At 43.3% G+C, this 22,485-nt stretch overlaps 1 protein-coding gene across 5 annotated transcripts in view; it reads right to left on the reverse strand.

Annotated features, from left to right (window-relative positions):
• Positions 1 to 201: 201 nt before the first annotated feature.
• LOC308103944 (DNA (cytosine-5)-methyltransferase 3A-like) overlaps positions 202 to 22,485 on the reverse strand; it is a 62,526-nt gene continuing 40,242 nt past the window's right edge. For 3 of the 5 annotated variants that reach the window (XM_080454162.1, XM_080454161.1, XM_080454158.1), the window contains 14 exons: positions 21,442 to 21,549; positions 20,525 to 20,666; positions 19,280 to 19,432; positions 18,631 to 18,675; positions 17,444 to 17,523; positions 16,912 to 17,024; positions 13,929 to 14,118; positions 13,283 to 13,367; positions 12,321 to 12,466; positions 10,788 to 10,878; positions 9,805 to 9,953; positions 8,992 to 9,147; positions 6,843 to 6,961; positions 202 to 6,257 (listed from right to left, as the gene is read on the reverse strand). In XM_080454162.1, the coding sequence (XP_080310288.1) occupies positions 6,092 to 6,257; positions 6,843 to 6,961; positions 8,992 to 9,147; positions 9,805 to 9,953; positions 10,788 to 10,878; positions 12,321 to 12,466; positions 13,283 to 13,367; positions 13,929 to 14,118; positions 16,912 to 17,024; positions 17,444 to 17,523; positions 18,631 to 18,675; positions 19,280 to 19,432; positions 20,525 to 20,666; positions 21,442 to 21,549 (1,743 nt within the window). In that variant the 3' untranslated portion in view covers positions 202 to 6,091. The remainder of the gene's footprint in view (positions 6,258 to 6,842; positions 6,962 to 8,991; positions 9,148 to 9,804; positions 9,954 to 10,787; positions 10,879 to 12,320; positions 12,467 to 13,282; positions 13,368 to 13,928; positions 14,119 to 16,911; positions 17,025 to 17,443; positions 17,524 to 18,630; positions 18,676 to 19,279; positions 19,433 to 20,524; positions 20,667 to 21,441; positions 21,550 to 22,485) is intronic. The other 2 variants (XM_080454160.1, XM_080454159.1) reach the window with 2 other exon arrangements.

The following is a 22,485-nucleotide window of genomic DNA, read 5'->3' on the forward strand; positions in this document are numbered from 1 at the left end:
AACCGTAAGATAGTAGAAAAGACGGCACCAAGTTGTTTTGTTGCGTTTTACCGTGCGTTTCTGATACATGTGTATACTTGCCAGTACTGTAAAAAAGAGTTTAGAGTTTAAAAAGCACCTGAACGTCGGTTGTACAGAGAGTAAACGTGGTGGAAAGCTGTGAACCTCTGCTGGATTACTGATACTGTGTATGAACGTGTGTGTGTGTGTGTGTGTGTGTGTGTGTGTGTGTGTGTGTGTGTGTGTGTGTGTGTGTGTGTGTGTGTGTGTGTGTGTGTGTGTGTGTGTGTGTGTGTGTGTTTGTTTGCATAAGCTGGTATTTGTGTTATCTGAGATAAGTCAGAAGATGTGGAGGTGTCCTCTTGGATTAAGGTGGCCATTTGAAGACCAAAAGCACCAGAGAAATGTGGAAGAGCTGTTTTCTCAAAACATGAGATCAACAGAGAGAACACACCAGAAGACACCCCTGTATGAATAAATAGTGTATCACTGGATCAACGATACACAGCCTGTTTAAGAGGAATTTGTCCTTTGTCCACTAAAATTATATCACAGTTATTCTATACAGACTTTCATATTGTATAACCTGTGCCAAACTTTATAAATCATGGGTTAGGGGACTTTGATGGGGTCTGTATAAAAGTATCCATGTTCTTTATTCAATCTTTTATACATCTTGCGCCAAATCAGTGCACAGCACGTGTTGTCTATAAAATTGTGGTTCAGTAAGGTTTTAACAGGTCTTACTGTAGAAACGTTGCATGGCTATCAGTATCAGAGCTGTATAGACTACAAAAAGGCCATGTAAGGACTGTATCCATCATTCATACAGGGCTATTACTGCAGTGGTGAGAAGATCAAAACCGGCACTGTGTCTGTAGAGTTACGTTCTATTTGTCCTTGGCTTTCAGTGGCTGTCACAGCTCCATTTTGCATCCCTTGTATTAAAGTGTAGGGCAGAAAAACGATGGCTGATTATCTGCCAAATGAGGTTGGCAGACAAAGTTTCCATCCATAGTTTGGATGGAATTTCTCACCCTGATGGAAAGCATGAGTACTGTTCAATTGGGGATGCAAAACTAACTGACTGAAGCCACCAAAGAGACACAATCTCCAAGAGCACCCATGACTGTAAAGAATGTTGAGGAAAGTGGTACTGACTGAACTCCCATCACTTCCTAACTAGTCTTGTGTAGCCAGACAATTGGATATCTCCATTTACTGATACGTCTGGTGACATCAAAATTCAACGCAGGCAATAGAACTGTGTGGAAACAATTCACAGATTTAAAAAATAAACTGCATTCTCAATTATTTTAAATCAAAGCTAAAGGCCTTTCTATTTACAGCTGTCTTACACTGAGACTGATTTCTCTACCGTCTTATTTTTTTCCCTTTTTGTGGTGTTTCAGTATTCTTTTTCATGATTATATACAAATATCATATAATAACTTGTTTCTTTTGCAGTCTCTTATGTTCTGTGTCGTTATGTCTTATTGCTTAATGTTTTATGTAAAGCACTTTGAATTGCCTCATGGGTGAAATGTGCATTACAAATAAACTTGCCTTGCCTTGCAGAAACAATGCAAGAGTTTAGGGATAAACTCTAAACTTCATATTGGGACGGTATTAGGATAGGTTTTGAAAGCAGCATTGAATTTAGATTTCCCCAGACATATACGGAGATCTCAGATCATCTGGTTACTTCCTAACCAAAATCGGGAGCTTTGACTTTAATAGGGTGAGTGTGTGTGTGTGCGTGTGTGTGTGTGTGTGTGTGTGTGTGTGTGTGTGTGTGTGTGTGTGTGTGTGTGTGTGTGTGTGTGTGTGTGTGTGTGTGTGTGTGTTTTTGTGTGTGTGTTTGTGTGTGAATATTGCACTGTAATACACTGGCAGCGCTCTTACTATCTACGGATACAGATGAGGGATTCATTGGTGTGTTCTGATACATGTGTATCCCTTCCAGTACTGTAAAAAAGAGTTTAAAAAGCACCTGAACATCAGTTGTAAATGTGGTGGAAAGCTGTGAACCTGCTGGTTTACACTAGTGAGTATGACTGTGTGTGTATGCGTGTATTAGCTGGTGTTTGTATAACAGAGATAAGTCAGAAGACGTGGAGTTGTCCTCTTTACGGTGGCCGTTTGAAGACCAGAAGCACCGAGAAATGTGGAAGAGCTGTTCTATTTCATTCTTTCTAACCACCAGAGGCAGCGCTCAAGTCTGGATGCTATCCGTCTCACGCAAGGACAGGTCGAGTATTTAATATCAAAGTCACAGTCAGGACAAAGTGTATAAGTCCACGTCATCATGAAAGATGTCCCTTGTATCTTTTCATGGCAGATAATCCGCGAATGCAGGTTGAATCACAGAAAGGAGACAGCCGGTAACTAGGGGTGTAATGGTACACATATTCATAAGAAACCGTTTCGATACAGGGCATTTCAGTTCGGTACGGCTGTGTACCGAACGAGTGGCAAATTTTTTTTTTAAATATATTCGTTTTGTGTGCAAAATTTCGATTCCGAGTTCCCAATTCCCACACGGACATATTAAGGGAGCACACAATACACTGCATGTTTGTTGTTTTTTTAACCCCTTTGAGATGAATGGTAATTTATTTTATTCTTTTCTATTTCTTTATTTATTGGATAACCTGGTTTGCAACGGTATTATATCAGGGTCAGGGCACCAGAATGTGGTGGCAGACTATCTCTCCCACCAGAAACCTCCCACAGGGGGAGTGGAGACTTCACCCGGAGGTGGTAAATGGTAAATATGGCACAAATATGGCACAGCAGAGGTGGACCTGTTGTCCTCAACACACTGCCCTATTTGGTTCTCTGTGATGGAGACAATGCATCCATTAGGACTCCATTGGACCAGATTGCCAGATTGCCTCCTCTATGCCTTCCCACTTTTTCCACTGATAGCGGTAACGCTGCACAGAATCCAGCAAGGCTACCACAAACTCCTCCTATTGGTTGCCCCAAACTGGCCAGGGAGACCCTGGTTCCCAGGGATTCACAGGCTTCTGGACGGAGTTCCATTTCAGCCAGGCATATCAGAGTGGACAACCAGACTGTGGGGTCTTACACTCTGATGACCTGGTTTCTAAAATGAATTCAGATGCAGTACCCCCTGCAGGTTGCCTCTTTGAGCCCCTAGAGCTGTTAGCATTTGTGACAAATAAACCCCTCTTGATTCTTGATATAGACTACGTCCCGCGCCCTGCATCATCCAAGATCACGTAACTTTGTTGATATTAATACTCGACTTGTGCGTGCGTGAGAAGGACAACATCCAAGGTTAAGCAGTGTCTCTGGCACTTACAGTATGTAACGATAGTTACAGCAGAGAGACCACACCAGAAGACACCCCTGTATGAATAATTTAGTCTATGGGACCAACCTTTACATAGCCTGTATTTAAGAGGAATTTGGCTGTCCTGTTAAGGTTATTTAATACAGACTTTCATATGCGGTAACCCGTGTCAAAACATAAAAAAGCCCCTTCATAAAGCATGGGTTAGGGGACTTTGATGGGGACTGTATAAAAGTATCCATGTTCTTTAAACTTTTTGTGCCAAATCAGTGCACACCACGTCGTGTTGTCTATAAAATTGTGGTTCAGAAAGGTTTTAACAGGTCTTACTGTAGAAACATTGCATGGCTCTTAGTGTCAGAGCTGTATAGGCTATAAAAAGGCCATGTAAGGATTGTATCCATCATTCATACAGGGCTATTTACTGCAGTGGTGAGAAGAACAAAACCAGCACTGTGTCTATATAGTTAAGTTCTATTTGTCCCTGGCTTTCAATGGATGTCACAGCTCCTTTTTGCATCCCTTGTAAAGTGTAGGGTGGAAAAACGATGGCTGATTATCTGCCAAAAGAGACTTGCAGACAAAGTTTACATCCAAAGCTTGTATGGAATTTCTCACCCTGCTGGAAAGCACCTGGTACTGTTCAATTGAGGATGCAAAACTGGAGTGACTGAAGCCATCAAGTCTCCAAGAGCACCCATTACTGTAAAGTGTGTGTGTGTGTGTGTGTGTGTGTGTGTGTGTGTGTGTGTGTGTGTGTGTGTGTGTGTGTGTGTGTGTGTGTGTGTGTGTGTGTGTGTGTGTGTGTGTGTGTGTGTGTGTGTGTGTGTGATCATTGCACTGTAATACACTGGCAGCACTATTACTATCTATGGATACAGACTATACTGTACGTGTTATGTATCGGAGGGATTCGTTGGTTTTACAGTAAAAAAAAAACAGTAAAAAAAGAAAAGAAACTCAGGACATCTTTGCAAACTTGGCCCGCTGGAGTTTCAACTACAGTTACCACGACACAGTAAAGGCAGGAGAGCAGATTTAACATTTGGGGGACAGAATGTCTAAGGTAGAACCCCTGCAACGGAAGAAGAGAGTGAGTTGGTTGTGGTTGGAGACACCCCCTGCGATACAGAGCAGGTTAGCACCAAGTGGGCCAAGGTCAGCCAGTGGGTTGTATTGTATGGGCTTTGAGAGAATACAGTCCTTTACAAGGTAGAAGTGAGTGTACATATGTGTGTATGAAGTACTGTATACTGTGTGTGTGTGTGTGTGTGTGTGTGTGTGTGTGTGTGTGTGTGTGTGTGTGTGTGTGTGTGTGTGTGTGTGTGTGTGTGTGTGTGTGTGTGTGTGTGTGTGTGTGTGTTACCTCTTCTGTAAACGGGTTGTGAGCCTGGTTATGTGTGTACAGCCTTTATGCATGTACGCCTAGTTGGTCACATGTGAGTATGGATGTAGTTTTGCTATCTTAATGTCCATAATGTGTATTGTATGTCTGTGTCTGTAGGAATATGGGCGCGCATGCGATCCTATGACTATCAAGTTTTGTGTGTGTGTCATTTTGTATTTATGTATTGTCAGTTGTCTGTGTATCTAGCAGATTTCACTTCATATGTGTATATGTAAGTTGGTTGTGTCCATATGCATGTACTATTTGCAGGGTTCGATTTGCTGTGTGTGTGGGTCTTTTGATACCCGCCCCTCTGGTTATTCATATTTATTGCCAGTGGGGATATGTTTTATCCCTGCTTCTGGTCAGACTGAATTAAATACATACATTATCTGACTTGTTATATATATATATTTATATTTGATATTATCATAATTTAACTATTTAATTGAAAATGTAAATGGCAAATGGTGCATATAGCAGCTTTTATCCAAACGCTTTACAATGTGCAGGGCCGGATTAACCCTTCGTGGTGCCCGGGGCTACGACCCGTTTCGGTGCCCCCCGCGACCTTTTTGTCAGCAGGGGTGCTGTGTTGCGCAAAATTGCTTCACCAGCGGGGTGACGGGTGCAGCCGCTTCAGCACCATTTTACCGCTACGACAATATTTTGGCGCTGTTATTTGCAATTGTACAGTGTTTGTTTATTTTTGGCCAGGCGTTCGGAGCCCTGGGCTGCAGCCCCTAAAGCCTGTGCATTCAGCCAGGGGCTGACAATGTGCACTACATTCACTCATTCATGCACACATTCACACACCAATAGCGGAGAATACCATGCAAGGCACCAACCTGCTCATCGAGAGCAGTTAGGGGTTCAGTGGCTTGCTCAAGGACACTTGAGCTGAGGATCAAACCGGGAACCTTCTGATTCCCAAGCAACCCCTCTACCCCCTTAACAACTGCTGCTCCCTAATGTGTATTACATTCACCCATTCACACACTGACGGCGGAGGAAACCATGCAAGGCATCAACCGGCCCATCGGAAGCAGATGGGGGGTTAGGTGTCTTGCGCAAGGACACTAAGCCAGGAGGAGCCAGGGATTGAACCGGAAACCTTCCGATTCCCAAGCAAATCCTCTCCCTCTTGAGCGTCCCTATTTTGGGCAAATGTTCAAACGTTCTAAAAATTCTTCGCACTTACACTAAATTATTTTAATTCACTTTACATTTTTTGTAAACAAATTGAACCCTGCATGTACGTATGTGGTGTGTGTGCGTGTGTGTGTGTGTGTGTGTGTGTGTGTGTGTGTGTGTGTGTGTGTGTGTGTGTGTGTGTGTGTGTGTGTGTGTGTGTGTGTGTGTGTGTCTGTGTTTGTCCAGAGCTAATCTCGCAAGCCGCTGGGCATATCATTGCAGGCAAAGTACTCCTTGAGTGGGGCAAAGAGGTGCCGGATAACGGGGACACTCCAGGAGCGTCCCAGCAGCCGCTGTCTGGCGAGACGACTCATGTTGGACACATCAGTGTAGTGGACGGGGAAACCGAACACCCTGGAGACAGAGGGACATGCCGGGACAGGTTAGGTTAGAGGTCATGAAGAATTGACACACGATGACCTCTGCTCACCGCTGAGGCTGATGATCAGAATACAGAATATAATGTTTCACAACTGACGGAATTGAATTGAATTGCAACCACCCCCGGTGTGCATAAACACACACACACACACACACACACACACACACACACACACACACACACACACGCGCACACAGTTCAAAATAAATATAACACAATTCTAAACACATACAATACATAAACACGGACAAACACAGGCACACAGACACACACACACACACACACACACACACACACACACACAGATACACAAACGTACACCGACACAGGTGCGAGCGCACACACACACACACACACACACACACACACACACACACACACCGACACAGGTGCGAGCGCACACACACACACACACACACACACACACACACACACACACACACACACACACAAAGCTCAATATAAATATAACACAATTCTAAACACATACAATACATAAACACGGACAAACACAGGCACACAGACACACAGACACACACAGACACTCAGAGCTGTACCTCTCCATCTCGGTGCACCAGAGGATGTCCTCCTTGTTGTCCATGTAGACGGGGAAGTGCTCATCTTTCCCCTGCTTCACAGAGTTAGAGCGCGTTGTTATCGTACGCAACTTCTCAAACTGGAACACACGCACACGCCCAGCAGAGCGGCACACACCCACACAAATACTAAATCAGCACCTTCCATTCTTTGCTTAGTGCTTAAATGGTAAAATGGTAAATGGTGCATTTATATGGTGTCTGTATCCAAAGCGCTTTACAATGTGCCATAAATTCACCCATTCATACACACATTCACACACCAACGGTGGAGGAACTTATGCAAGGCACCAACCTGCTCATTGGGAGCAGTTCCGTGTCTTGCTCAAGAACACTTTGACTCGAAGCCAGGAGGAAGCCAGGGATCGAACCAGGAACCTTCCAATTCCCAAGCGGCCGCTCTACCTCCTGAGCCACTGTCGCCCCAGATAAACTATTATTAATGCTATCTGTTTTCTGGTTTGTATTGCTCTGTGCATTTTCTCACTGCCGAGAATGAATTTGGAATTTTCCAAACAGTTCCTCATGAGATGCTGGAGTGACAGTGCAGCATTTGTGAAGCAAGGCAAATTTCCAATTATGGAATCTTTCAATATTTTTCTCACTGTATTCTCAAGATAATGTGTGCTGCTGAGTGTATTAAGCTGACATTTAGTGACAGTTTAGACATCAACACAGGGCACAGTCACAACTGTCCCATGGCTTACACACACACACACACACCAGGGGTCGCGCTAGGATTTTAATCTGCCGGTCCCAATGTCCGGAAGGATTCAAATTTATCGGACATCTGACAAAAATAACGGTCATAATTATTTTTATGCATTAATGACAAGCAGGTGCGTAAATACAGCCTAACACTTAGGCCTACAGCATTATATTTTGGATTGAGCTATTTGAACATGAACCATCATAATATACACATTTTATATAGCAGGGTCATCTTACACAAATACATTAATTACCTACATTACCATTTGCGCATGCTGCTCAATAATCAATTGCGTTTGAATGCATTTTCTAATCAAAGGGCACCGCACAAAATTGGGCATTTCAGATTAATCCTTCATAACGTGGCCCTGCTGACCTGTTAGGGCAATAAATTATAGACCACTACTCACTCACAGGAGGTTATACTGTATAGTTAGACAGTGGATGCCGTCCGTGCGTCTAGTTGGGACAGCCGTGGGAAAGTTGATGAGTTGTGAGAATCTTGTGGTCTCCTCATAGAGCTATTCAGTTCAAAGTGGTAACGTTTTAACGTGTCCACCTCATAGAGTTAAAAATAGGTCCACGATTATGATTAACGTCGTGTTTCACCTCGATGCCATAGTTGCAGTAGCCTATAGCTGTTGTGGAGAGTATTTACAGTGTTGGATATTTCATCTTCAACCTGCATTGTTGTTAAACTGTAGGGCAACTTGCCAACTTTACTCACAAGTGCCCTTGTAGTAGCCTAGTATCTGTGACATATTCTAACTCGTAATGTTGCAGTGTGTGACTGACTGTTAAATACACAACTTTATAACTTGTAACCGGACCGCGGTCGCTGTCTGACTGCCGAGACCGCAGTCTCTACGCAGCAGCAGCAACAACTACGCAGCAGGCAGCAGCAGCAACAACTCTCTTCTTCCTGTTGTACCTTCACAATAAAGTGTCTCCCATTTACCGCCCAATGAAGCACATTTTACACTGGTTATTATTAACAGGAAATAGGTGTAAATTAACAGCGTGTGACACACTCTTTCTTTCTACCTCTCTCTCTCTCCCAGAAACACACGCACGCTGTTAAGAGAGAGAGAGATAGAAAGAAAGAGAGAGCGAGAGCGAGCTTGCAAAGCAGAGGATTTGAAATGTGCCTAATTTGCGGAGATAATTAATGAACTGCCGTGTCATTATCAACCGGTCAGGATGTCCGAAGAGATTTATTTTTTCCGGTCTTTGTCATAAAAAAACGGTCAAAACCGGCAATTATCGGACTAACGCGACCTCTGACACACACACACACACACACACACACACACACACACACACACACACACACACACACACACACACACACACACACACACAGTGAAAGGCACGCAAACATACACAGTCATGTCAGTACCTTAGCTGTGCGCCCATGCTCTAGGCACTCTTGTAGTTCCAGCTTGTCATTGAACATGGCTGAGAGAGGTCTGGACATGCCAGGCAGGTTGCCCCAGAAGTATCTAGCTCGGTGCGCAGCAGACACTTCCTTGGCATCAATCATTATTGGGTTCGCCTGCAGGGAAACAGGAGGTTTAAAGCTACATTATGACACAGTCATGCAACAAAGTATTGTTACAAATAAAACCTTCTTGATTCTTGATTATGATTGTCATACAGTACCACAGCCTAATAACGTCTTCCATACCGGAGATTTACATTTTATATTTAGAACGGGAAAGTGGATTGCAGTTGTGGTGTATAACAGGCAAGGCCCTATTATTGACACGGTCAATAGTTCCATCTCCACTCTCCATGACAAAGAAGAGATGGTGGGGGGGGGGGGGGGGTAATGGAACATTTGAGAGCTGGATTTGCACCCATGATGTCACGTGCACAACATATGCCTTGTGTCCTCTGAGTCAACAGGAGACAGGACCATATCTGAGTGAGGCTCATTTTAGGTCATTTGGATAAGCAGAGATGGAGTCCACTTCCTCCACCACCGGGGGGCAGTGAAGCTCACTTTGAGTTTGTCTGCTCTCCAAAATGTAACTTTATTTTGAGCCTTTTGGTTGGTACTGTGTTCATTTGTTTATGTTTGTCTGTATTTGTTTGGGTGTGGATGTCAATGTTGTGTGTGTGTGTGTGTGTGTGTGTGTGTGTGTGTGTGTGTGTGTGTGTGTGTGTGTGTGTGTGTGTGTGTGTGTGTGTGTGTGTGTGTATATCCAACCTCCAGGAAGCGTGAGATGTCCCTCTTGTCGCTGACTCCCATGGCCACCACGTTCTCAAACAGCCAGAAAAAGGGACGTTCGTCCCCTGGTTTGGGTCGCGCCTCGTGCAATAGCCGGTAAAACTCAAAAAACAGCCTGCCAGTGCCCTCTGGCAGAAGAGAGAGGAGATACACAGAAAAGAGAAGAAGACGATGTAACGGGAGATAGTGATGTAATGATGCTTACATTGATGCTTACATGTTTTTTGTAGTTTCTTTTTGAAAAATTCACAACTCCGAACAGACTTTTAATTTGTGACCATCCACTTTCTTGATAATGACATCGATAGAATATATGCAGGGGTGCACTGCTGGTGGAGCGAAGTCTGAAGGTGCACGCACGCCCGCACATGCACAGACATGCACGGACAATTAACAGGAATGACCGACCTGGCTGGATGCATATCAATGGTCCATTGTGTAACCTGCTAAGTAGCCTACTGTAGGTGTATTGGCTACTGTCAGATGTTCTGTCTGAAGCAGTGAAAAGAGTTGGATAACAGTGGCTGATGGATTCATGAACGAATTAAATTACAGAGGTGACATCTGGAAGCTAAATGCATATGACAACACTGAAGTGTCCCTATTACGCAAGTAAATAGAATAACATTTGATATAGAGTATATCGTGGGTTAATAAATAAGCCTACATATTAAAGAGGTTATTTCAATCGGCGATCGCTCACATGTGCGTGTATGTGCGTGCGTGTGACGTAGTGCTCCACTGGCAAAAAAATCCACAGTACACCCCTGAATATATGCAGTGATCAAGTTCAAAGTTGTCTATTGTCAAATAGCCAATTGCAGGCATTGCAATTATTGTCAATAATATCCTCAACAGTGTGGTTAAGAATAAGAATAAAATAAGTAATTATCAGAATAGATTGGGATAAAAAAATCGCTAAATAGCTTATTTACATTAGCAAGTCTTCACAAACTTCTTACCAAAGAGGCCCTTGCGCGCAGGGTTGACTATGGACAGGTCATTACAGGGACTCCCCCCGATCACCAGGTCAAATGGTCCCCACTCCTGGATCTGACTTACACACACACAGCTCAAGTCAACAGCACCATACAGACACAACACGGTGATACTAGCTTGATAATGCAGGAAAACATAATGTTTCAGTTCAATTCTCTGATTGAAAGACTTTTCATAATGTAATGTTGAGTTACAAAAAACACCACTGTGGTGTTTCATAATTTCCTTTTACACTTAGAACCTGATTAATCACTTAACGCTGAATTCACACCAGCAGCAGTGTTCCGTTTCCACATTCTGAGGAAGCGGTGAGTTCAATGCATTGTCTACGGCAGTGATTCTCATCAATCTCAACCTGTGCGCCGGGGCCCACTGGTGGGCTGTGAGGGTATTGCAAGTGGGCCCCCAACTAATTGGCAAAACACACACGTTTTGAATGATAAAAATATAACATGAATGTTTCTTTACAACTTTGAAAAATTTGTTTTCATTGTGATACCGATAAATAGGCACTTAATGTTAGTTCCGTGGATCCAAGCCAGAGCGCAAACACGTATGCAGCCCACCCGTCTGAACACTTAACACGGCAGACGAAAGGCGGTCAGATGGGTGGGACGCAAACAAAATAAAACTTTGAAAAAACATTTGCCCAAAATAAGGATGCCAGGGTTAATGTGGTTAAATGCAGCCTATTGTTTAAAAAAGAGAACTAGGTGGAGAGGGAGAGTAGAGAAGGTCAAGGCTTAAGGCGGTTACACACCGGCGAATATGCGAATATACGCAAAATTCGGACTCGTTCCGAATAATTAAAAGACGCTTTTTTCGCTCCGCGAAACTGGTGTGGAAGCTTGCATTGACTTTATAAGGTTTTAAAAATAAACGTATAATTCGCATGAAAAAAATCGCCCCGGTGTGTAAGGACCTTTACACCTGGGTTGAATCATCTCTGGAAACCGAATAGTTCTGGCTCTACTGGGTTCCACTGGGGTCTAGCTTGTCTGAAGTGATCAACAGTTGTATTTAATCATGCAATGCGTGCTCACAGGGAGCCGGGAGGAGAAGACGCAGAGGCCTGCTATGGAATGAAGCCAAACTTCCTGCGCTATACTGAAACCCAGAAAAAACTGCATGTACCAGTATTTTAACCACATACTGTAAGCCCTAGCATCCCTATTCTGAGCATGTCATAATAAGCGAACATTTTGTTCAATCCATTGTTTGTATTCCGGCTTATCAATGGAGTTCTTTTTTTTAAAGTTCATATTTATCTGTATCACAATGAAAACTTTTTCAAGACTTTAAAGAAAAAATACTATGGCATTTTTTTACACATATTTTCTTTTTAATATTAATGTTATATTATCATTTAAATCTTAGTGTTTTTCCAATTATTTGGGGGGCCCACTTGCAGTACCCTCACGGCACACCAGTGGTCCAGCAGGTTGAGAATCACCGATATTAGGGTTTCAATGGCTAAGGGGCTAAACTCAACTCACATGTTTGTGCGTGACGTTGCGCACGTCGCCCACATATATGATGCGCCCGTGGTGCCTGACGATGCCCACGGTGATGGAGTCTTCACACACCTCTGAGGCCACGTACCTCTCCACCTGGATGCCCAGGTCTCTCAGCACCAGCATGCCTGAGCGCAAGGCAAACAATTAGAATTAGGGAGAGACTTCCTTCAAACCAAATACCAACTCACCTGTTAAAGGAACACTATCGCAATTTGCCAACATTATCTCTCCATGTATTTGTTTTAGGACTAACGGAACGTTAGCATCCACAAAGCTAAGCAATCTTCTGTGTGTCTTGGTGCTTCTCCACAAAATGTATCATGGGAATTGTGAGAACACAGTGAAAGGCCAAAACAGACAAAATTGCATGCATATGTAACACGCACGCACGCACGCACACACACACACACACACACACACACACACACACACACACACACACACACACACACACACACACACACACACACACACACACATTGCATATGTCATAATAGATTGTATCAAAAATAGTATTGATTCTATAGACGATGATAACGGTCAACAATTAACTGAGATGCATAGTGTAAAATTATTATATGCAGCAATTACAGTATGAGGGCTTTTGGAAGTCACTACAACACCATACATGCCCAAGCACACACACGTAACGGTAATGTAATGTGCTTTCACACAAACACGCACGCACACACACACACACTCGGAAAATGCCACACTGCTGACCTGACAAACAATCACGGAAAAGAAAACAGTCCCTTAACTTGTTTTCATCTGCTGCCCTTGACAACAGACACAGAGCAACATTGTGACAGCTGCCTCCAAGCACTGCAGTCACGTGTCTCACACACACACACACACGCACACGCACACACACACACACACACACACACACACACACACACACACACACACACACACACACACACACACACGTCACACACCTGTGGCGATGCCATCAAATAGAGAGAGGACTTTGATTGGTTTCCTCTTCTCTGCTGCTACTGGAGCATACAGTTTGGCTGGCTCCTGTTATAGATAGACAAATATAGTGAGTAAGTAAGTAAGTAGGGAGGAAGAATTGTGGTAGAATTATACCTACATTGTTATCATATTATTATTATGTTCATCTTTTGCCTTATGATATGTTCTGACCATCTGAATATCATAGAGTCAAGATGACCTGGCACAGGAGTTTAGAGTACAGCTTGGTCCTGTGACACAAGCAGTTCTTCTCTTCTCTTTGTATATTATAACCAGGCTCTCTCTCACTGCTTTCCCCGAGAGCTACAGTACTGCACCACCACTATGAATGTTTCATGCACTTCTCCCATGAGCTCATGTATTCAACTTCTATCTTATAATGTGAAGTGTCTCCGACTCAGTTTGCCTCAATAATTACTAAACAATACAGAATTCCATGATGATAGATAGTTTGATAGATAGATAGTGAATCGAAGAGGAAGGGCAGGAGGACAGTGAGTCAAACAGAATGAAAGAGAAATTAGTTACAGCATATTATGATATATTTTATCTCTCTCATACCCTCTCTCTCTCTCACACACACACACACACATTCTCTCCACTCACAAAGTCCTGTTCGTGGTTGTTGGCGAAGAACAGCTGTAGTCGTGAGGGCCAGTCGTCCCGTCGCCGTAGCAACCCATACGTGTTGCGGGGGCCAGAGCCACACATGTAACAGTTCCACGGATCCTCTTTGATTGCTAACGCTGCCGATCCCTCCCCTACATACAGATCTACACACGACACACAGAAACACCTACACACACACACACACACCGAACATAGTGGACAAATTTGTTAGCATTGTTGTATCATCCAAGTCACTCCAGATGACAATATCGGACAAATGTGTGAGGTATGTCGTAATTATTACTATCGATGCAGAAAGCTTGTCTCAAACAAGTCAAACTCAAACTTTTCTGAAATGATCTATATCCCAACAATTGTTCTTTTTAGATCATTCAACATTTAGTTGGGGAGGGCTGTGACCTACTTGGGCCTTGGACTGTCTGTCTGAGCCCACAAAGAGCATATAGGGAGCGGGGTTTCACCAAGCCTTTTTATTCTTCTTTTTTTTTTGCCGGACAACACTGCAGATAAGATTCTAATTTACTGGTCAAATAGATAGATGGATAGATAGATAAATACAGCTTTTGAGTGAATTCTTCAACTTGCGTCTGTGGATCAGGTGAAGTAATCTTTTACTACATTTTTCCGGTTTTCATTAGCTAGCCTTGTGTTGTGGTGTTGTTGTTGGTAGGTTCGTGTCTGTTGTTCTGTGCCAACTAGAGAGAGCAGGCATACTGTATTATTCTCTCAAGACCAGGTTGCACAAAGACAAGTGAGCGAATCTGTGGGAGTCATTCGAAGAAACCCATAAGGAAGGCCTGTCACCTTGCATTTGAATCTATCTTTTGCTACAATGTGTTTTATCGCTATTCCTTTTTTTAAATTTAGAGTAGCCAATAATTTAATTCCTCCCCACATACATTTCTGTGTTGTCAGTCACTGCTGTTGTATCCCACTGACTCACCTGCCAGTTTTATCACTATTCCTGTTCTTTCTTGGTGCCCATGCACAACTTTTCTCATCACAGAAATCCCTCTACTCTCATCTATCCATCTAGAACACCCGGTCACCACATCCTTATGGAAGGAGGGCTCTGGAACTGCCAATCGGCACAGTCGAGAAAGCTTACAGTAATTCATTTCAGCCCATGCCTCCCTACAGTCTCTGGAATTCCTAAAATTGCTCTCACTGAGAGTTGGATAAACCCAGAGCCAGCTACTTGTGCCGCTCTCTCAGAACCATTTAACTTCACCCACTCTCCCAGGCTTTTACCTCCTACTCATAGAGCTGGTAATGTACTGGGCCTTGTGTTCTCTAGAGCCTGCTCTGCCTCTAACCTCAGTTATGCCCCTTTAGGTATCACACCACCACTTTATAACCATCTCCATCCAACCTAAAACTGCCATCACCCGAGGTCTCTAAATCCCTCCTCACCTCTCCTCTTCTATCCTCTCCTTCCTCTCTTCTGTCCCCTGATTCCCTCTCCTCCCTCTCAACTGACTCTGGAGTAGAGTTCTCAACGGGCCTGAAAATGAAGGCCCGGACGTAACTGCCCTAACTGGACCTTCTGTTCCAGAGATAATGGCCAAAACATCTTGTAAATGTCCACTTTCGCTGTTTGAGTTTTGACCATTTTCGCCAGTTTTCTTTTATAACAAGGGCTAGGAAGGTCGGACGGCGACGAACTAGATACCTGAGTAAGTTCACTTTGAGCTGCATTGAACGCATCCACTGCCATTTTCGTCGGCCTTACTGTTCGGCCGCTAGGGGGAGTTGAATTTTTTTTCTCATTTTTTTTTATCAATCAAAATCTTTTTAATTCACGGAACCCGAGGGTCGGCTCGGCCCGACTATTTTCGTCGAGAACTCTACTCTGCAGCCTCCTCCTTCCTCTGCACTATTTCATCTGCCTTTGCTTTGACCATCACTGCCCTCTCTCCTCCAAGCAGGCACACTTGTGTCCACCGGCTCCTTGGTTATCTGAAACCCTCAGAGCCCCTTAATGCTGACTTAGATCCACTAACACAGGAAGTCTGTCGTCCCTTCCCTGGCCAACGCCCCACACGTCCTAGATACTTCTCCCTTCAGGCTCCCAGGCTGTGGAATAAACTCCCCCTTGCAGTCGGGACTGCAGAGACACTCCCCATTTTCCACCGCAGTCTGAATATTCAACTTGCCTCACCTCGCCCCCTAGAACTCCTCCATCCTTGTATCCCTTCTTGTCGCCTATTTTGATGCTAGTTGTACTATGCAGAATCGGTTATGCTGGTTACTTCACATAATTATGTTTTATTTACATGTTGCTTAACCACAAATGCTAAGAATGTTATTTAGATAGCATGTTGTTTAGACAGATGCTAGGTTTGACCAGTGAATTATAGAATTCATTTTAAAATAGCTCCACAGTACATCTCCAATCTGCTATCTCCACTGTACTGTATGACACCCGAATAAACATTGATTATAATAAGCAAACTCCAAAATGAAGGAATTTGTGATGCAAGCTTTTAAAAAATCCAGTGAAGTGAATAGACCAAGTGGTTCTCATCCTTTTCTGGATCAGGACCCACTTGAAAAGTTCAAAAGCCTTCACGGCCCACCTATCTGGCTGCCATGTTACGTGGTCAGATGGGTGGGCCGCGTGCATTTTCAGAGCATGTTTATTTTAATGATCAATTAATCGATTGTGCTCCGGCTTGGATCAACGGAATTAATGAAGTATACTTGAGCTGTTTTATTTAATTAATTAATTAATTAACTTTCTCCAGTAAAAAGATTTATAAATTATATATATATAATTTCTCTGTATCACAATGAAAATCTCTTCTCAAAGTAAAAACATTTTCTTTTCATAATTCTATTTTTTATTTATTTATTATATTAACATTAAAATGTTAATGTTTTGCCAATTATTGGCCCACTTGCGATATCCTCACGGCCCACAGGTTGAGAATTGCTGGTACATATACAGTGCTCTGACCTGCAGCAGTTGTTGTTGCCACACATGAGCACTTCCCTGCCTCCACAGCAGATGGTGCAGTAGGACTGGTAGCCGTCGTCATCGTATTGGTAGGCACACTCCAGGAAACAGTTCTACCACAGCACAAAACCCACACGGTCAGAGGAAGTGCATTTGTGTGTGTGCGTGTTTGTGAATGAGTAGGCGTCTATTTGTGTACAGTACGTGTGAATTTTTGCAAGACGAATTGAAGGAGTGAGTGTCTCTGTGTGCGATTATTCAAGTCGATTATTTTTGTAAATGTGTAAGATATTTGTTTGGGTGGATTGAGTGAGTGTGAGTTTGTAGATCTGCATGCACGTGTGTCTGAGTACGCTGAGAGAGTGTGGCTGAGTGTGCCTGACTGAGTGAGTGTGCCCGTGCACGTGCGTGTGCCCGTGCACGTGCACGTGTGAGAGAGAGCGTTTGTCAATATGACCATTCATTCAGTAGCACTAAGTACATAGAGTTTTGTTTAGCTGCCGCTGGCTGCAGAAGCCTTTGCATTGCTTACCTTGCAGCTCTGACACATGGCTCCTATAAACAGCGGGTGCTCCAGAGAGACATTGAGACTGCCACAGGAAATACAGATATCTGCAGGTAGAACATCAGAGAGACAGACAGACACACACACACACACACACAACAATGATAATAACTGTCATGTTAGTCCTTGACATATGGCATACAGCATATTGCTAGTTGACCATATTCACATGACGGCCATTTTGCTCTAACGTCATACTCTGTTTAGGGTGGTTTCTGATACCAAACAAAATATTGTCTGCAACATTGATATATTTTTTCGGTAGATATCTCAGACCACAGTTTTGGTGGTTTGACTAGTGTAGTATGGAGTACAGTATATAATAAAGGAGAAGGCAAAAGTCTGATTTGTTTCACTGAAATAAATTGAGCCGAGTTGAGTCGTACAGTTAGTGCACTGTGGTCAAGTCCAGAGTATATGTGACATGTCCTTTAAAACTGTTAGAATAGGTTTGAAAATTAAGTTGGCAGTCGTAGTCAGGTGGTGACACTTTATGTGACTTCAAGAGAGAACAATTCTCAAGCACAAGGGGAGATGTTGGACACACAATATGCTTCCTGTCTCTGGAATACTGCCATGGTAACAAAGATTCCAGATGATGGCATCAAGCCATCATCAGTGTACGACAAGACAGCATTCCTTAGGTCACCATACACTGATGCTGGCTCCATGCCCAAAGGGTTCTGTCTGCCTCCATGCATTAAATCACTCAAAAGAAGCAGCAATAGCATTTTCCCGCCCTTTAATGAGCGAGTGCCTTCTTTATTTGCAATCTTGGTTAAAAAAACGCCTGTTTGGACATTTTCATCTTCATCTTGCTCTGCAATGGAGAGCAACAAAGAGAAGTGTTTGAAAGATGAGAAATGTCAGCTCTCTCATGTGCTCAAGTAGGTCAGTGGTGTAGTCACTGCGACCACACACAGCAATGCTACCTTGCTTCAAATCCTTTTCAACATTTAAGAAAATGGCAAAAAGAAAATCCCATCTACAAGCTCACAACGCGTCACATCGCAACGCGTTGTGAATTTGTAGATCAGCCTTTTCCGCTGTTCGTCGGATGATGAAGTATACAGGGCTAAAAGTCATCAACCGCAGGCCAACCCTTACTCAGAGGTCTATGAACTTTACTTCCAGAACAGAGCTGAAATCTTTACCTTCCATGTTCCTGGTCTTATTTTTGACCTCTCCAATGAGTTTCTCTGAAAGCAAGAACAAAGGAGATGCACATGTCATTAATGAACACTAACACATAAACCCTGGAAACGGTCTTGGCATACAGTCATTGTCGAATCAGCTCCTGAGAACTAAGACTATATCTATCATTTCCCTACTGGTGCTGACATAGTTTTGATAGATTAGACCAGTGTTCCCCAAACATATGGTTTGCGTTGCAAACCCGTTTTCATGGCTCACAAGTAAATATCAGGTTTTCTTAAAGGAGCACATCACCCATTTTCAACCTTATCTTCCTATAATTTAATTGGTCCTCAACTAACACTAGTTTTCTATGTGATTACCTTGCATATTGCAAGTCGCTCTGGATAAAAGCATCTGCTAAATACCTAAATTGTAAGATGGCACCATTTCTGTCTACTCATGCTGTGTCTCAGAGGTGCGCTGTGGACAGTTCAGAAACCTGATAGGTTGAAGAAGATAGCTTGAAAAGGGTGAAGTGCTCCTTTAACCTTACCTACAAAATGTGTATATATATGTTTGGGAACCCCTGGATTATACAGGGGTGTGGTGTGGTAGTCAATAAAGATGTCAAGCATCAAGAAAAATCACAACGTCCAAAGTATGTACCTCTGGTCCCCTCGTCGATCACCTCTCGGACGAACTTGACCTTCTCCACTGCGTTCTTGCGGGGTTTCTTGGCTGGAGGGGGGGGCGTGTACGCTGCCTCTGGCTCCGCCCACATTTCATGGTATGGTATTTCCTTATATGGGTTCTGTTCCTCTGTGGAGAAGAACAGAGTCAGCCTATCTCCTCCAACCATGTCCATGTCTGATGCCACAGTGCAAAGGCAGGGCTTGAATTCAGCGTTGTTTCAGTTCATTACAAAAGCTGAAGTCTAGACTGTATGCACCTGGTTCACGGATCAGTACAACACAATGGATGCTTGAATACCTGAAAGGTTATATCTTGTACTGAATGTCTGTGTGCGTGTGAGTTCATCTGAAGCGTCTTGTATGTGATGTGTGGCGTGTGCACTTTATATGCATGTGTATGTTTGTTCACTTTAGCTGCCACCTGGCTGAAACCCTGTGTGTGTGTGTGTGTGTGTGTGTGTGTGTGTGTGTGTGCGTGTGCGTGTGCGTGTGCGTGTGCGTGTGCGTGTGTGTGTGTGTGTGTGTGTGTGTGTGTGTGTGCGTGTGCGTGAGAACCCTCCTGCTCACTTAGATCAGCTAACACAAGAATGCTGTCTAAGCCTTCCCTAATACACCATGGACAACGCTCCACACGTCCTAGACTCTTCTCCCTCCTGGCTCCCAAACTGTGGAATAAACTCATTGCAGTCAGAACTGCAGACTCAGTCCCAATTTCCACCGTAGTCTGCAGACTCACCTCTTCAGACTCCACCTCGGCTCAACCCCCAAGCACTTCCCTCTCCTTGAATCCCTTCGTCACCTTTATTAATTTACTATACAGTACTAATCTCTTGGTCATTTGTTTTTGTTACTTGGATGTATTTTTTCTGGACCACAAATGTTAAGAATGTTATTTAGATAGCATGTTGTTTAGACAGATGCTAGATTTATTGTTCTCTCTGCACTGTACTTATGTGACTGTCAAGCTGGTTGTTTAGTGACTAGAGTTCATTCTCACCCCGCTTATTCTGATTTCGCGCTTGTAAGTCACTCTGGATAAGAGCGTCTGCTAAATGCCTAAACTGTAATTGTGTGTGTGTGTGTGTGTGTGTGTGTGTGTGTGTGTGTGTGTGTGTGTGTGTGTGTGTGTGTGTGTGTGTGTGTGTGTGTGTGTGTGTGTGTGTGTGTGTGTGTGTGTGTGTGTGTGTGTGTGTGTGTGTGTGTGTGTGTGTGTGTGTACCCTCTGGGGGGTCCAGTCCCTTTGGACCACTGGGTAGGAAGCCTTTATTGGCCCACTCTATCATCTGTCTCGTCTGAAGCTCCAACCCATCACTGCCCTCATCACCGGAGGGCGAGGGCCTGCCCGCCCGGGTACTCGCCACCTGGGCAAACACACATGAAGGGGATTGGATATTAACCACTTTAACGCTAGCGTCACATGTTATTATAGGTGGGGGAAAAAATTATAGAACATTTTGAGAATGTGTCAAAAATTTCAGATCTACAAGCTAACAACTTGGGAGCTTGTAGATCTGCTATACTGTATATCTGCTACTTTCAAAATAATATTTGGATTGATTTCAGTACATGGTTCTGATTCTGATATATGAGTGCTCTGTTCTGTTAACCATTTAAAAGCCCTGTTATACTTAGTTGAGGGTGTTCCCCAGGGCTCTATGGTCCGCTTCTTTTTTCCCTCTACACTACATCACTTCGCTGAAAGTTATGTACAGCTATGTATTGACACACAAAAGGGAGGCCACAAGTAATTAATGAGTTATGTGGAAGTTGGAACAGGTTTTTGAAAATAAGTCGCAAGACTTTTCTGTGTCTGTATCCTTGACGTTGCTATGATGAACATGATGTAACATGTGTTTTTCTCCTGTATAACGTCTAATAAATTCAAATCAAATCAAATCAGTATATCAGTAGCCCACGTTATTGTGTGTGGGGAAATTTTAATTCCAAAAGTCCTTCATCATGACAAAGGAATTTATTGATTCATAAAGGCTGGCTGCTGTGGGAGAGAGAGAGAGAGAGAGAGAGAGAGAGAGAGAGAGAGAGAGAGAGAGAGAGAGAGAGAGAGAGAGAGAGAGAGAGAGAGAGAGAGAGAGAGAGAGAGAGAGAGAGAGCGTGTGTGTGTTACGTGTGTGTTACCTGCAGAGCCTCGTAGATGGCCTTGCGGTATTTGGACTGTTTGTTGTAGGTGGGCTGGTGGAAGGCAGAGGCAAAGGAGCTGAATGGCATCAGCTTCTCCACACACACCTGGAAACAGAAAGAGAGAGGAAAGGGGGTGATCAGTACTAACCAAACTAGCAAGAAATAATGAGGCCCCTGGTGGTTCATAACCTTTTTTTGGGACAATGCCCCCCCTCCCTATCCATTATCTAGGTCCCTAATGGCCCCATCAACTATATTGTAGGCTAATTGTCTTCCCTGAATATTATATTGATTATTATTCTGTGTTATCATTATCTCGTTATCATTTGTTTCGCTAGGAGCAAAAGACTGATGTGAATAGGAATTATAATTTATGAGGGTTAATGCAATGGTTAGAATTCAGACATTCAAACTTTAATTAGGCATCGTTGTTGATCACAAACATCAGCTAATCTGACACACAATAAAATCCACAAGGTTAATTTATCCATTTGTAACTCTAAGTGTAAAAATGGACCCTTCCAGATCCATTTGGTTACATTTGTACACTCTCAGAGTTACATTAAGAATTAACACTAAGGATTTTACTCTGCATGCCAGGAAATCTTCACTGCAGTTTGCAGAGAAGTTAGTTTCAGCCGTAGTGCGCCTGAGGCCATCAAATTCAAGCGATTGTGGTACTTGGGCTATATGTGGAGGACCTGGATGCATCTCTGCTCAATGAGATATGTTGTTGGGAAAGCAAGAAAGAACAGCCTGGTCTTCTCCCAGAGGTCTGGCAATAATAACTGTCAGCAACAGATTTGTGAAACTGTCCCTTAATTGTTGATGATATCATCAGTAGGGGTTCGCTGTTGTTTTTAAGAAGCATGGAACGCTCTTTCCCAAGTTTTTACTATATCTTTCGTTTTTGAAGGCATTGTCATCATGTACACTAATTTCCAAAGAATATTTCTGTTAACGAAGAGTAAATTCAGAGCAGGTAATGTGTTAACTGAATGTTTATTTAGCACAATGCTTTGTAATGAAAGTGCTCACTAT

Source organism: Gymnoscopelus braueri (assembly GCF_963280865.1).
Source record: "Gymnoscopelus braueri genome assembly, chromosome: 16".
Classification (NCBI taxonomy): Eukaryota; Metazoa; Chordata; class Actinopteri; order Myctophiformes; family Myctophidae; genus Gymnoscopelus; species Gymnoscopelus braueri.